This window comes from Seriola aureovittata, chromosome 18, assembly GCF_021018895.1.
Source record: "Seriola aureovittata isolate HTS-2021-v1 ecotype China chromosome 18, ASM2101889v1, whole genome shotgun sequence".
Taxonomy (NCBI): Eukaryota; Metazoa; Chordata; class Actinopteri; order Carangiformes; family Carangidae; genus Seriola; species Seriola aureovittata.
Window position 1 is genome coordinate 24,293,255 of NC_079381.1, and position 14,246 is coordinate 24,307,500.

Consider the following 14,246-nt stretch of genomic DNA (forward strand, 5'->3'; position numbering starts at 1 on the left):
GTGTTGGAATGAATACGGACTTCGAGGGTCGCTGCTTAAAGTCCCTGTTAATTCTCCACATGTAACCGGAGGCTGAGCCACTCACTGAGTCGTTGTGTTCTTTGTTTTCATCCAGGTTTATTTACTGAGCTTCAGTCAGAGAGAGAGAGATGAAAGAGATCACACTGTGGCACCAACCTGCCGGACGCCTGTTTGTTTCAGATGTTGTTTACTTTCTGTACATGTTGTTTAACTTGTCTGATACGTTGAGTATTTCGATTTTTTATTAATTTGCCTGTTTGTGTATGAATGGTCTGATGATTAGCAGCCGCTGATTGGAAGCTAATGGAGATCTGGATAAATAAACAATAAAGAATCCAGGTAACAGCTGTACTCCACGTCACACATCGAACTGCCTCTTTAAAAACTTTTTTTGTGGCTAAAACCACCGGAAAAACAAACAAACTACATTTCCCATGATGGATTTCACCTTCCTGACCTGAATTTCAGTGAATCCCAACATGTGATCGATCACATTAAAAAACACGTATCCGGTCTGAAAGGGTTAATGAAAACTTAATCTGATTTTCATTTTTATTTCTAATGTTTTTAGACTCCAGTTTGATTGTGAAGCCACAGAACCAGTTTATTAATTAGGTTTAATGTCTAGACTGAATAACATACCTCAGACCCCCCCACCCCCCCCCCCCCCCACCCCCCCTTTAACCTGTGAAACCAAACCAACATCCTCACCTGTGATGGACAATATATTTCATTTATTTATGTGACCCAGCTGTTGAACATAGAGCTGCAGGTTCTGTAAACGATGTTAACATCAGCTGACTCCAGATCTGATTTGGTTTTAATTTCACCTGCAGATTCAGTGAAACGACTGAAACATTAACGCTGCAGCTCACACACACACTCACACACACACACACACACACACACACACACTCCTGCTCTGTGCTGTAAACTTCTGCTTCAGTGAAACAACCTCTGAGCTGCTAAACCTTCAGTCATGTCTTATTTAAACAGGTTTATTTTTTCATGTGTTTGGGCCTGAATCGTCTGAACGCGGAGGAAACGTCTCAGGTCAGAGGAAGTACGGCACAGTTTCTGTCTCTTTCTCGGCTGATGATTAGTTTAGATGAATCTTTAACGAGCCCTGTGGGGAAACGAGGAAGCTCAGGCAGGATTTGATCAAGTGGTTTCAGAGGCGGCAGATTGAACCACTCGGCTATCTCCTGCTGTCTCCAGCGCTGCCCTTATCTCCCTCTGACCTTCATCCGTCTCCGCTGTGAGCTCCGTCTCACACAATTAAAGAGCAGCGTTAAAGATAAACCTCATTTTTTTTCATTAGTGGTAATTTGAGCTTTTATATCAACATCTGTCGCTTTGATACGAACACGGCACGTCGAGTCTCACCTCCAGAGTTTCCCTCAGACACCACACACTAAGAAATGAAAGTACAGGAATGGATCTACAAAGGTACAAAGGCTTTGAACATTGGTGCATTTTGGTACCTTCTTGTCTGGACCTCTAAAAGAACATTTCTGTTCCTTTATGTCCTGGTACAAATATATACCCACTGTAAAGGTGCAGGATTGGAACCATGTTTTATTTATTTTTTTGTATTTTTGCCTTTATTTTGAAAGGTGCAGTGAGAGAGAGAGAGACAGGAAAGTCAGGGAGAGTCATTTTGTACCTTAATGAGGCAAAAACATTTACAGTTATTGACCAAAAATATATTTTAAACTGATGATTCATTTGCATCTTTTAACAAAATCAACATTTAATATGTAAACTGATCAATTTTCAGTGTGTTTCAGTTTATTGTTCTGATGGAACAAAAAGCAGCTTTTCAACATGAAGCTGAAGCATCAGACCTGAGGAGCATTTCTCCGGTCACTGCTGCATTACATTCAGTGTCTGAACACTGGCTTTGTGAGGCGGCCTCATGCCCCCCCAGCATCATTACAACCATTACAACAGTGTAAAACACACAGCAGCTCTGTTGTTAATGAAGCTGATCGGATCAGACCAAGAACAGACTCGCCTGTTTGATTCTCTGTTTAAATGAAGATGTGATCAGTGATGTGCAGCATCATCTGCCTGAACCTTCGTTACCATCACTCAGCAGCGTCAGCAATCATTTTGTACCTTTTTGGAATGAAGCAAAGCCATCTTCAACTAAGAGCCACGTTTCCATGGTAACAATCAGTGACATCCGCTGACCGGAGACACCAAGTGAAACCAGCAGGTCTTCGTCTCAGCTGACAGTAAAAGCCAACGTGATGCTGTGTGGTCTGAAGGTTGTCATACCAACAGAGAGGAGTCCTTCAGGTGAAGTGGTTGACAGGTGTGTGTGTGTTAGTGTGTGTGTGTGTGTTGTGTGGTCGATCCAAGATGGCGGCATCGTCATTTTAACTGAGTCACATGTCACACAGGAAACGTCCCTCATGTTTCTCCTGAACGCAACTCCACAGCTTCAACTATCTGAGTCACTCATTCACAACGCAATCTGCCCTGACAAGCCAAGGGTGAAGGTGTCACCGTGTGTGTGTGTGTGTGTGTGTGTGTGTGTGTGTGTGTGTCATGTAAAGAGAGGGACTAGAGTAAAGTGAGTGTTTGTCGCTGTGGATTATGATCATCTCTTTTGTCTAGAGCTGACGTCGTTGGCAGGATTACTCAAGCAGGCCAACACCCAACTCCACACACACACTCACACACTCACACACACACACACACTCACACACACACACTGACCTCTGTGTGAAAGTCAAATGCGCAGCGCTCAGGCCTGTCAAACTATATCATTCTCTGCAGCGGACAGACGAGCAAATACAAACATACAAACACCTTCACATATGCGCTTATGTGTCACACACACACACACATATACACACACACACACATATACACACATACACACATATACGCACACACACACACACACACACATATACACACACACACACACACATATACACACACACACACACAGTGTGTTGGTTGGTCCCAAATAGCGCCAGGGTCGCTCGTCTTTCACCTCTCTTCCCCTCGCTCTCTCTTTCTCTCTCTCTCTCTCTCTCTCTCTCTCTTTCTCTCTCTCTCTCTCTCTCTCTCTCTCTCTCTCTCTCTCTCTGCGCTGCTACATTCATCAAGACAAGAAGAAGAATCATGTGAGAGTAACGAGGCAGCAGAGAGGCTCAGGAATTAACGAGGAGAGAGAGAGAGAGACAAAGAAGGAAACAGGATGGAGAAACACAAAACTAGGACAGGCAGTAGATTAAACTCAGCAGCTGTACACTTATTGCCTGTGACAGTTCCTTGTGCATTAACATACAGTATGCATGATGTAGTGGATACTGCAGGACACGGACATAATCTCCCAAACTACTGTATGAATCTGCCTTTTATTTAAACAGGGATTTTCAGCTTTCACCACACTTTTCTCTGCAGTTGCATTTCAGGATTTTACACAGTGATGATGCAAAGTTACAGCGAGGGTGAAGGAGGAGAGAGAAATAAATGCATTAGAAATGAATAATAGTAACATCTGAAACAGTCGTTGTGAGGATAAAAAGCAAAGTGAAGCATTTTAACGATTGTCCTGAAATTTGGTTCAAATTTGTTTAAAGCTGAATTCTGATGATGTTTTTGTAAATCCAAGTCGAGTCTCGAGTCCCAGGAATCTTCTATCAGCCAGTCCGCGTCCGACACACACCAGACTTCATAGAAAACTATTCAAAGTCATAGTAAGTGATCTGGATCTGACTCCCGCTCCATCCCTCCTCCAAGTTCAGTGCAAATCAGTTCAGGACTTTTTGTGAAATCCTGCAAACGTCTCAAATCACACTTGAGTTTCGTGTCACTTTCTGGAACCAAAGTCCGACTTGAGTCAAAGTCGTAAACTCGAGTCTCCATCTCTGCGTTAGTTTATTACTTTGTGTGATCGGATTTCTCAGGTTGTACCACCGATCGATCTTCTCTGTCTCAACTTGTTCATCTTTCTGACGTGATGTTGAGAGGTTTGTGTTTGTTGTTGACTGCAGGTCTCGACTCGCTGATTTCCACATGAACTGCCAGATGACGTCTCACACCGTCACCAGCTGCCCTCACGACAACTACCACGGCTGCCTGATGTCGTACGTCGGCCTCATCGGTGAGTCTGACCCTCGGTCTGTCTCTGACGTCATGTTCAAATCGCTTGTTTAGCTGATTTAAGAATGACTCTTTTTCTGAACTCTTGGCCTTGGCGACATTAGTAGGGTAAAAAAAAAAGACTCGACCCTCCAAACTGCCCCACGTCAACATGTGGAGGAACCTAAAGCAGCAGTTGCTTCTAAAACATGTTTAAATGTGTCTAAAGCCTGAAAGGCTGGAGTCTGAAGGACTGGTGACTCTACTGAGCTTTTATTATTATTGTTTATCTCCCATTTATTGCTAATTGTTTATTTTGCCTATTAAATTGATATCTGGACTGATGGGGCAGATGTTTTGGATCATTTGGTTTTTCTTTGTAGAGTTTTAGGATTGAGGTATTTTGTGGCTGAAATTATATTTTGTACAGGCAGTGACTGGAGCCCTACACAAGCTTTTGAAGCTTCTTGCCGTGTCCTATTTTCAGCCATTACCATTATTATGTTTGTATACTTATTTTATTTTTTCTTTCTGAAGGAAGGAACACACGCCGACTCAGTTTTAATGTGTTTAAAAAACCTCAGAGCAGCAGATTGATGGGACTAACATGTCACAGACTGACTGTGAAAATTAAACAGAAGTGACCATCTGCTGTTTCTGAGTCTCTGTTAGAACCAGGTGACTCACGACTTTAGGAACCATCCAGTGATTCAATTCCCAATTTGCAAAAATCCTCTTTGCTTTTCTTCTTGGCAAATCTCCATTTTCATTTTTATTCCTCCCCAGCATTAACTCTTGCCCCCCCCCCCCCCCCTCTCTGTGTGTCAGGCTCAGACGTGACGCCCAACTACAGCGACAGCAGTCCCTCCAACATCACCATCAGCCTGTGGTGCACCTGCAGGGGCACTGGCAGTCAGGAGCGGGAGTGTGACGCCTTCCACCGGGACTTCACTCACAACACCTGCCTCAGTGAGTCCTCGGTGTGTCGCTGTGTGTCTGCAGGTCTCGTGAGGACCTCATGTTACTGCCGGTCTCAGAAGGACCTCATGTTACTGCAGGTTTCAGAAGGACCTCATGTTACTGCAGGTCTCAGAAGGACCTCATGTTACTGCCGGTCTCAGAAGGACCTCATGTTACTGCCGGTCTCAGAAGGACCTCATGTTACTGCAGGTCTCAGAAGGACCTCATGTTACTGCAGGTCTCAGAAGGACCTCATGTTACTGCAGGTCTCGTGAGGACCTCATGCTACTGCCGGTCTCGTGAGGACCTCATGTTACTGCAGGTCTCAGAAGGACCTCATGTTACTGCCGGTCTCGTGAGGACCTCATGTTACTGCCGGTCTCGTGAGGACCTCATGTTACTGCCGGTCTCAGAAGGACCTCATGTTACTGCAGGTCTCAGAAGGACCTCATGTTACTGCCGGTCTCGTGAGGACCTCATGTTACTGCCGGTCTCAGAAGGACCTCATGTTACTGCAGGTCTCGTGAGGACCTCATGTTACTGCAGGTCTCAGAAGGACCTCATGTTACTGCAGGTCTCGTGAGGACCTCATGTTACTGCAGGTCTCAGAAGGACCTCATGTTACTGCCGGTCTCGTGAGGACCTCATGTTACTGCAGGTCTCAGAAGGACCTCATGTTACTGCCGGTCTCAGAAGGATCTCATTTTACTGCCGGTCTCGTGAGGACCTCATGTTACTGCCGGTCTCGTGAGGACCTCATGTTACTGCAGGTCTCAGAAGGATCTCATGTTACTGCCGGTCTCAGAAGGACCTCATGTTACTGCAGGTCTCAGAAGGACCTCATGTTACTGCAGGTCTCAGAAGGATCTCATGTTACTGCCGGTCTCAGAAGGACCTCATGTTACTGCCGGTCTCAGAAGGATCTCATGTTACTGCCGGTCTCAGAAGGACCTCATGTTACTGCAGGTCTCAGAAGGACCTCATGTTACTGCAGGTCTCAGAAGGACCTCATGTTACTGCCGGTCTCGTGAGGACCTCATGTTACTGCCGGTCTCGTGAGGACCTCATGTTACTGCCGGTCTCAGAAGGATCTCATGTTAGGACCTCATCAAGATTATTTTTATAATTTTTTAACCTAAAGATTTGAGAAGCTGGTTCCAACAACTGTGTCGTCAAAATACCTCGTAGATTACTAACTAATTGTTTCAGCTCTAATTCACTTTGTGATAATATGAAGCAGAGAAAGGCAGAAAAGTCATTTTATGGCTTGAAGTTAATTATCAAAATACCTCCTGATTAATCTTATTTGGTTACCTATATGATTAATCAATAACCTGACAAATCATTTCAGAGGTTTTTAGAGGGAAGAGTGAAGAGTGAGGACTGGAAGGACCTCACAAGTACTGCAACATAAGAGTGTGTGTGTGTGTGTGTACAGTAGTGTATATATAGGTGGAAAAAACACAGTGAGCAAGGCAGATAATTGAGGAGGAGGAGGAGGAGGAGGAGGAGCTGATCCCCTGATACTCTCTTTAAATAACACTGACCCAGCTACAACATCACCTCTGCTCCTCCTCCGTCAAACAAACAGCCTCCCTCCTCGGCTCTAACGTGAACGCACACATGCACGTCCCTGTCGGCCTGTGGCAAAGACCAACCCCCACAATGCACTGCATAATTTCATCATGTATTAAACATTATTAGAAACTAATCACGCAGACCACAGAGCGTAGGGAGATGTGTTGTGATTACTGTGCAGAAGTTCAGGCGTGAATCTGATCACTTCTCGTTAGGAAACAGGAAACAAACGGCGTCTAGTGGTCAAACCCTGCGGCGACTTGACGAGACATTTACTTTTAGTGACTCGGAGACACAGTGTCCACTTGTGATCATGGGATGATGAGAAACGCTAAACAGTTAGCCATGCTTCGCTCTGTTGTAGGGCCGAGTATCATTCAATCAGTACTGAAATCAATACCGTGACTCTGATGCTGAATCTTAACGCTTTGACCTGCGGCTCTTTGCTGCATGTCGTCCCCTCTCTCTCTCTTTCTTTATCTTCCTGTCTGTCTCTATATTATCACAATAAAGGCATAAATGCCCAAAAATATAACTTAGAATAAATAAATAGATAAAACCCTGAGTGTACCGAAACAAGCAACAGGGTGTTTAATTAAACAGTAAATCAAAAATAATTTAGATGTTAATTTGACTCTTTTTGCAGCAGGTGTAAGCGGGAAAGGAGCAGCAGAAACAGAGACCTGGAGAAACACGATGCAGCAGTAACCTTCACATACTGTCACACGTCCACACAATCACTGCTGCCGCTGCACGTCCGCTCTCCACAGAGGCGCCGCCGCAGCCTCCGCTCGTGTTGAGAGGTTTCCATCGGAGGCCTGTTCATTAATCATTCACCAAACACATCAGAGTGGATGATGGTGCACCACCGCGGCCCCCCCGCCGACAATGTCTAATGACTCCATTGACTTCTTTTTGTTGAACGTGTTGGACTTGAAAGGTTTGTTTGTTTATTGGCGCTGCGGTGGCAGCGGCGGCAGGGAGCCGTGGGTTTTCTATGTATGAAATCAAACACAGAGCGTGGAGTGAATGTACTGTATGTGTTGTTCTTTATTCACAGTGGTCTCCGGTCGTCCACCGCTTGTTGAATTTCTGACCTTTCTCCAGATTTATTTAGACACGTGTGTAGGGCCAGGGCATCCTCTGAATATTTCCCAGAATCCTTTGAACGCGTAAACACATATATTGACGCTGTAGGTTCAGTATTGAGACGCGGTTCATCCTCAGGACGTTTGAGTTTCAGTGCAGGACGATGATATATCTGATGTCGATGCCTGACAACATCAGGATGTTTGTTCAGTGATGAATGTGATTTGGTGACGTGACTGTTCCAGTGCGGGTCACTGGGTGCTGCTGACAGTCAGCTGATGAAGTCACACAGGTTCAGCTCTCTTATATCAGCACCAATAACTTGGACGTAAACAAGGTCCAGTGTATTTTCTCAGAGGTCCGGTTCAGTCCTACAGACCTCACCACACACCTTGTCTTTTCAGGACAAACGTCTCTGAACAGAAACAGAACAATGTGCTGGTTTGTCCTCCATGTTTGTTTTGGTACAAGAACATGTGACAGGTGGAGTTCTCTGAGGATCTGTGGGCTCGTCCCTCCAGAGCTCCAGGGGTTCAGTGTGTCGTCTGGTGTGTTGAAATGCACACAGCCTGTATTCAGAAACTGAGCCTTAAAACCAGCCGTCAGGACTTCTGGAACTTTGTGATGTCACAACAAAGCAGTCACCAAGCCCCGCCCACCTGGACCCACCATCCATTTCTGTTTTTCTTCTTTATATTTTATATTTATTGATATTAATTTATTTTGAGCTGCAGTTCCGACGCATTAATACTGCGGTGAATGATTAAAAACACACTGTGTATCACTGCAGATATCTTTGTGAAATGAACTGATTTCCATAGAGATTACAGCTCTGGTTGTTTTGGAGTCAGGAGTTGAGATGACTGAGTGTCTCTGTGGATATTAGCAGGTCTGATGTTGATGATCATTCGCTCCTCTCTCACTTCCTCTCACAGAAAACGCCATCCAGTCGTTTGGTTACGGCTCAGAGGGGGGGACTCTTCTGGTGACCGAACCGTCGTCCACCTTCTTGCCCCCCGCCCAGCCGCCGATCCTCTCCAAACCCGCCCCCTCTCTACACGGCAACGCAATCAAACCCCTGGACGGCGCTTGTGTGTTTTCCACTTGTGCCAACCTGCAGGTGAGTTTACCCACCTGTGTCTCGTCATGACGTCTGTCTCCCTTTTTTCTCGAGTTCATCTCTCTGACTGAGGACGAGTCCGGCTGCCTGCAGAAATCCTCCGTCCAGACGGGACTGATGTCTGAGCGGAACAGATTTATGTGCTTCGCTCTTCGTCACCCTCACACACACATTAGCGTCACCCTGCCTCCATCCTGGGGAAGTGGAAACCTATCCATTATGTACAGGGAAGGGGTGTAAGGCTGCAGGTTGGAGGCCAAGATAAATTGCTATCCATTATGTAAGAGATTTAAAGCATGAATTATAGAACACCCCGACATATAGAGCGGCCAGATGTAGAGGTGTTTTAACAAAGAGCTTCATTTTTAACTCACATATACGTCAATGTGGAGACGAGTGAAGATGTATGAAGCTACATCTGCTGCAAAAAGCTAGAGCTGGAGTCAGGGCGTGGTTAGCTTAGCTTAGCTTAGCTTAGCATAAAGACCTGAAGCAGGGGGCAAACAGCTGACACTTTATATCCGTGCACTAACAACTCAGGAGGAGTTTCGTGCTCGAACTGTTTCTTGTGGCGTAACAGTTGGTGCAGTGACTGTGTGCAGCTTCCCGAAGGCTCATGGGTAATGTAGTATTTAGAGCTGTCTGCAGACCAACATGAGAACACGTCAGACTGTAGCTTCAGTCTCATGGTTTCCTCATGGATCATCTGTTTTTTTAATTCTGATGTAGCCGACCTAATAACAGGGACTTTAGGAAGCGGCGGTTGAAGTGATGCTACGGCGCCCGTATGCATTCCAATGTGTTGCCATAGTGATGGAAATCAAAGATCGCTAAGCAACGTTTAACTCTAACAACGGCCTCACTTCTTCAGAAAAACCGAGGTCGCTCTGAACGCTGGTACAGTCTGTCTCTTTAAACGACCCGAGAGAAGTTGATATTTGATTCGGAGACAGTTTAATATGAAATCAGGAATTTGAATTGAAAATGGTCTGTGACTTCAGCACCACGGACAGCGTCACGGTTTCTTCAATACACAGAGGATGGAGGTTAACAACAGTTTGTACTGACGTGTCTGTGAATAAACTGGAGAAATGATCATGTATCTCTTCATCCATAAAACTAGTGATGGTTTGATTAAATATAAATGACAGAGTCAACCTCTTCACGTATCACAGGTAAACTGATCCTTCTCCTGTCGTGGACAGTTGAGCTGCAACAGAAGGTTTCGACCTGAAGTCTACGCCATCACATCACGCCGTGGCGTCACTTCAACCATCGCTGCTTAAAGTCTCTAATGCAGTTTCCTCACTCAAACAATCCAATATCCGTTTAAATGAAGCTTCATGTAGAATATTTTCAGCTCTTTATCTTCCTGTGAAAACAGCTCTTTCCTTTGGCACTACATTTTTCAACCACTGAACTACCGTACTCCTACGCACAAGCACCTACAGAGCGCGCTGATTAGAATCTACTGCAGGTAATGTAACATGAATACCTCACACAGCCCCACATCCAAAAACCTGAAGTATCCCTTTAATTCAAAGCCCAAACACAGAGGAGAACATTTGTCTGTAGTTCCACGTGTCTGCTGTTAAACAGCGTAACGTGTTGTCACCCTGTGTATGAATGTTGTAGCAGCTCTGAGTGTTTCATGTGTATTAGCTGTGTATTTGTTGTCACATGAGTAACCCTGCTGTGGGTGATGAAGAGCAGCAATCTGAGCCTGGGGGGGGGGGTAACCACTGGTCGTTTGGTACAGAGTGGATTCAGAGCTCCTGTTTTAAGACGACAAATGTTCACATTTTAGCTGCTGTGACAAAAAGCTGAATTCACCCCCCCCCCCCCCAGCAGCAGCACCCTCAAACCGCCGTCAGTCAGCAAACAGCTTTTCTAAATACCTGGAACGTGAGAGCGAGCGCTTCCAGTAAATACGAACCCTCGGCGCTCGCAGAGACGAAGTGCGGTCGGCAGAGAAACGGACAGGAAGCAGATAAACACAGAGATATGATATGGAAAAGAGTGAGAGAGGGAGAGAAATGATGTAATGTAGCAGATGTCCCTCAGGATGCAGGATATTACCTCATGCGTGCTGCAGTGAATTTGTTTTCTGAATTGTATTATTTCCCAGAGCTCACGGATCGTTTGTGTGAGCGATGCCGAGCGGTCGGTTTAAAGCAGGCCTGCAGAGGCGTCCGGTGTCAGAGGAGGTTACTGCAGTGATAGTCAATATGATAATGATTCATCCGCATGGTTTAATGATCGCTCTAACAACCTTGTGTATGTGCACATGGATGCATATTTGTGGATTTGCACACGCGTCTTTCAGAGGGAATGATAATGATCCGAGACGTGGAGTTTTTCCAGGCTGCTCTCCATGATTTCCCGTCACTGAAAAGAGTTTTCTTCTTCCTCTTCTCCCGTCGAGAGATAAGATCTGATTGGCTCTCCCACCCGGGCGACGGGAGGAGATATGCTAATGAAGCGCCGACAAAGAGGCCGATGGAGGGCTCAGATAAGTGATGCAGTGTGCGTGTTTTCGAGCGAGCATAAGTGTGCATCTTTGTTTACGCTGACGTTACTGCTCTGCATTTCAATGACGGTGAATCTACTGAGCCTCGCTCAACTGTGTCTCATCCTTCCCTCTGACAATAATGAGAAACTGAAACAACAGGTTTCCTCACTCAGAATCACCATTTACATGTTCCCCAGTGGAGGGAAACAGGACTCTCCCATCGTGCAGGTTTATGTTCTGACCGGTTTGAATCATTTACAGAAATCATCTCCTTTTTGACCAAGTGAAAAACATTATCAACACGTTTCTTTTTTTTTACTCATGAAAATCAAATTCGATCATTTTTGTTTCTTGTTGATCTGCAGAAAGTTTTACATGCTTTTATTTTTCGTGTCCAGATTATTCTCTCTCTTTTCCCATTCATTTATTTAAACCTCGAACATCAATAAAGTTTTTCCCTCATTTGAAACGACGTTGAGACACACAGAAATACACAGAGGCAAATTAAAAAGAGGACACCACTCAGTGAAGGTGAGGTGGTTTGAGATCATCGTCTTGAATTGTCCAGGTGTGGTGAGCGTGTCGATTATTCGATTAGATTTTCTAAGCAGAATAAATCCACGTGACTTGAAGCAGACGAACAGGCAGTAGAGCGAGGTTGAGTGTATATATGCATCAGTCGTCGTCCACTGACTCCCAGCACCAAATACCCCAGAATCTGGAGATGTAGTTGCCCAGATATTTCAAACTATGACCTCATATATGATGTAATCATGGACATGCTCTGATCACGCCATTGTAAGACGTCCTATCCAAAACGTCTCCAGATATGATCCAGATTCTTGCAAGAACCTATAAAGGATATCTCCGGATCCTTGGGGTTTTGGTGCAGTGATATAATCCTCTGGTTGGACAGGACTCTCCTGGTCATTCAGATCTCGGCTGGTGACAAAAAGTGTCCGGACCTTTGCAGTTAGAGCCTCCGACTCTCTGTCTGTTGAGATGAAAGAACGTTCTTTGCCTTTGTGAATATTTAATACGTTTAATCTGCTTTTATCTCCACGTTTTGTTTTTACTTGAATCGACTTGGAGTTTGTGCTTCGTCTCCTCGGAGAGCACTTTGTGTCTGTGTTCGGAAAAATCTAAATCAAATAAAGTTTATTCTTGTTGTTCTATCAGGCGGCTCCTGAAGCATCCTGGGTAAAACCGGGAAAGCAAAGACACTTTTGTGCAAATGAAGACTTTGAAATGTGAGCGAGAGCAGACAGTCCGTCAGTCACAGACAAACACTGTGATCAATGTTTGTGAATGGCGTGTCGGTTCGAGAGCGACATTCTGTAATTATAATGCAAGAGTCACAAAAACAGTGTGTTTAATGAATCGGAGTTAATGAGCTGAATGTGAGTGGGCAGACGGAGGAATATAAAGCAACAGAGCCGGGATTGTGTGTTTCCCATGCTTTCTCATAATGAGTTCTTGTTTTACAGGATGGAGGCCAAAAGTGCATCCCCTCTGATGAGTACGAGTGTGAAGAGGTGAGGAGCCGTGATTACACACCTCTGTGTGTTTTGACGCTTTAAAAACTAATTATGGAAGTAACAGGTTTTGTTAAATTGCACACATTGACGGGGAGTGACGACAAATTGTTTTCCCTGCAATCATGCGGCGGATGGCGGTGCACAGGTGGTAATCAGGTTCAGTTCTTTTCTGTGAGGTTCAGGTCCATCATCATGTCAAACAGGCAGAAAGTCGTCACGTTAGAATATTATTATCAGTTCAAAACAGAGAGGCCGGTCATTTCCACCGTACAAAGAAACAGCTGTACCTGTAAATAACTGCATCTCCGATACAGTGTTTAATGATTATATTTTTATAGAGATGGAGTTTACACTGTTCACACTTCTTCTTTTAATGAGAAGTTGATCAAAAGAAGAGATAAACAACAATAAAGAAGAGAAGGGAGAGGAAAAGACGACAGACTCTGATTCAGCAGTTAATAAACGAACATATTTTATACCAACAGGAAATGACACGTGAGGCGTCGTCACTGCAAATTAAACTTAACTAACAAATTAAAGAATGTGTTTCGATGTTTTTTACACAAAGTCTCAGAGCTGATGTTGATAACGACCTCATGAATTTATGAATTTATAACGTAGAGATTTTCATGCTTCGAAACCAGGAACAAGGACGTGAGTTTGGTGACGTCGTCATGGTTTTCAAATGTGATAAACACTTAAAACATCCTTCTTACAACAATTATTCATTAACCATTAATTAACCTTCCTGTCGTCCTCCAGTCTCAAATGTTTTTATAATTTCATCAGAAATCTGTTTTTTCTTTCACGTATTTGCCTGAAAATAACATGAATGATTCCTTTCTACACTTTCTGCAAATATAATTAATGATCAAAATTTTCATTACATTTTGGGTGTTTTATTCAAATTTATAAAATCTGTGCTCTTCTTCAACGGAGCGATGGTTTCCATCAACACGTTCCTCTGATTGTAACTACAATTGAAATAATTCAACATTTCAGCTTTTTTTTTTACTGTAAATCCAGGTGTATTTTTATGTAAATGAGGTTTATTGATAATAAAATGTGTTGTTATTGGGTAATAATAATAATAGTTTTATAAACAGTCAGACAGACGATACGAAGGATGAATGTTTATGCTGCTTATTGATGCTTAAAGGTTCCAGCATGAAGAATTTCACTGAATTAATCCCCCCCCCCCACAGGCTCTGTTGGCCCAGGGGTCAATAGACTCTCAGGACTCTGCGGGGGCCAAGAGCAGCAGCCGGCAATCAGCTCCACTCCTCCACCACATCTCTGTGACTGTGTGTGTGTCTGCGGTTCT

The 14,246-nt window shown here is 44.3% G+C and overlaps 1 protein-coding gene across 2 annotated transcripts in view; it reads left to right on the top strand.

The window, feature by feature from the left end:
• gfra2b (GDNF family receptor alpha 2b) overlaps positions 1-14,246 on the top strand; it is an 82,889-nt gene that overhangs the window by 65,113 nt on the left and 3,530 nt on the right. For both annotated transcript variants that reach the window (XM_056404079.1, XM_056404078.1), the window contains 5 exons: positions 4,038-4,147; positions 4,954-5,094; positions 8,688-8,872; positions 12,872-12,919; positions 14,128-14,246. The exon at positions 14,128-14,246 is cut by the window's right edge and continues 3,530 nt beyond it. In XM_056404079.1, the coding sequence (XP_056260054.1) occupies positions 4,038-4,147; positions 4,954-5,094; positions 8,688-8,872; positions 12,872-12,919; positions 14,128-14,246 (603 nt within the window). The remainder of the gene's footprint in view (positions 1-4,037; positions 4,148-4,953; positions 5,095-8,687; positions 8,873-12,871; positions 12,920-14,127) is intronic.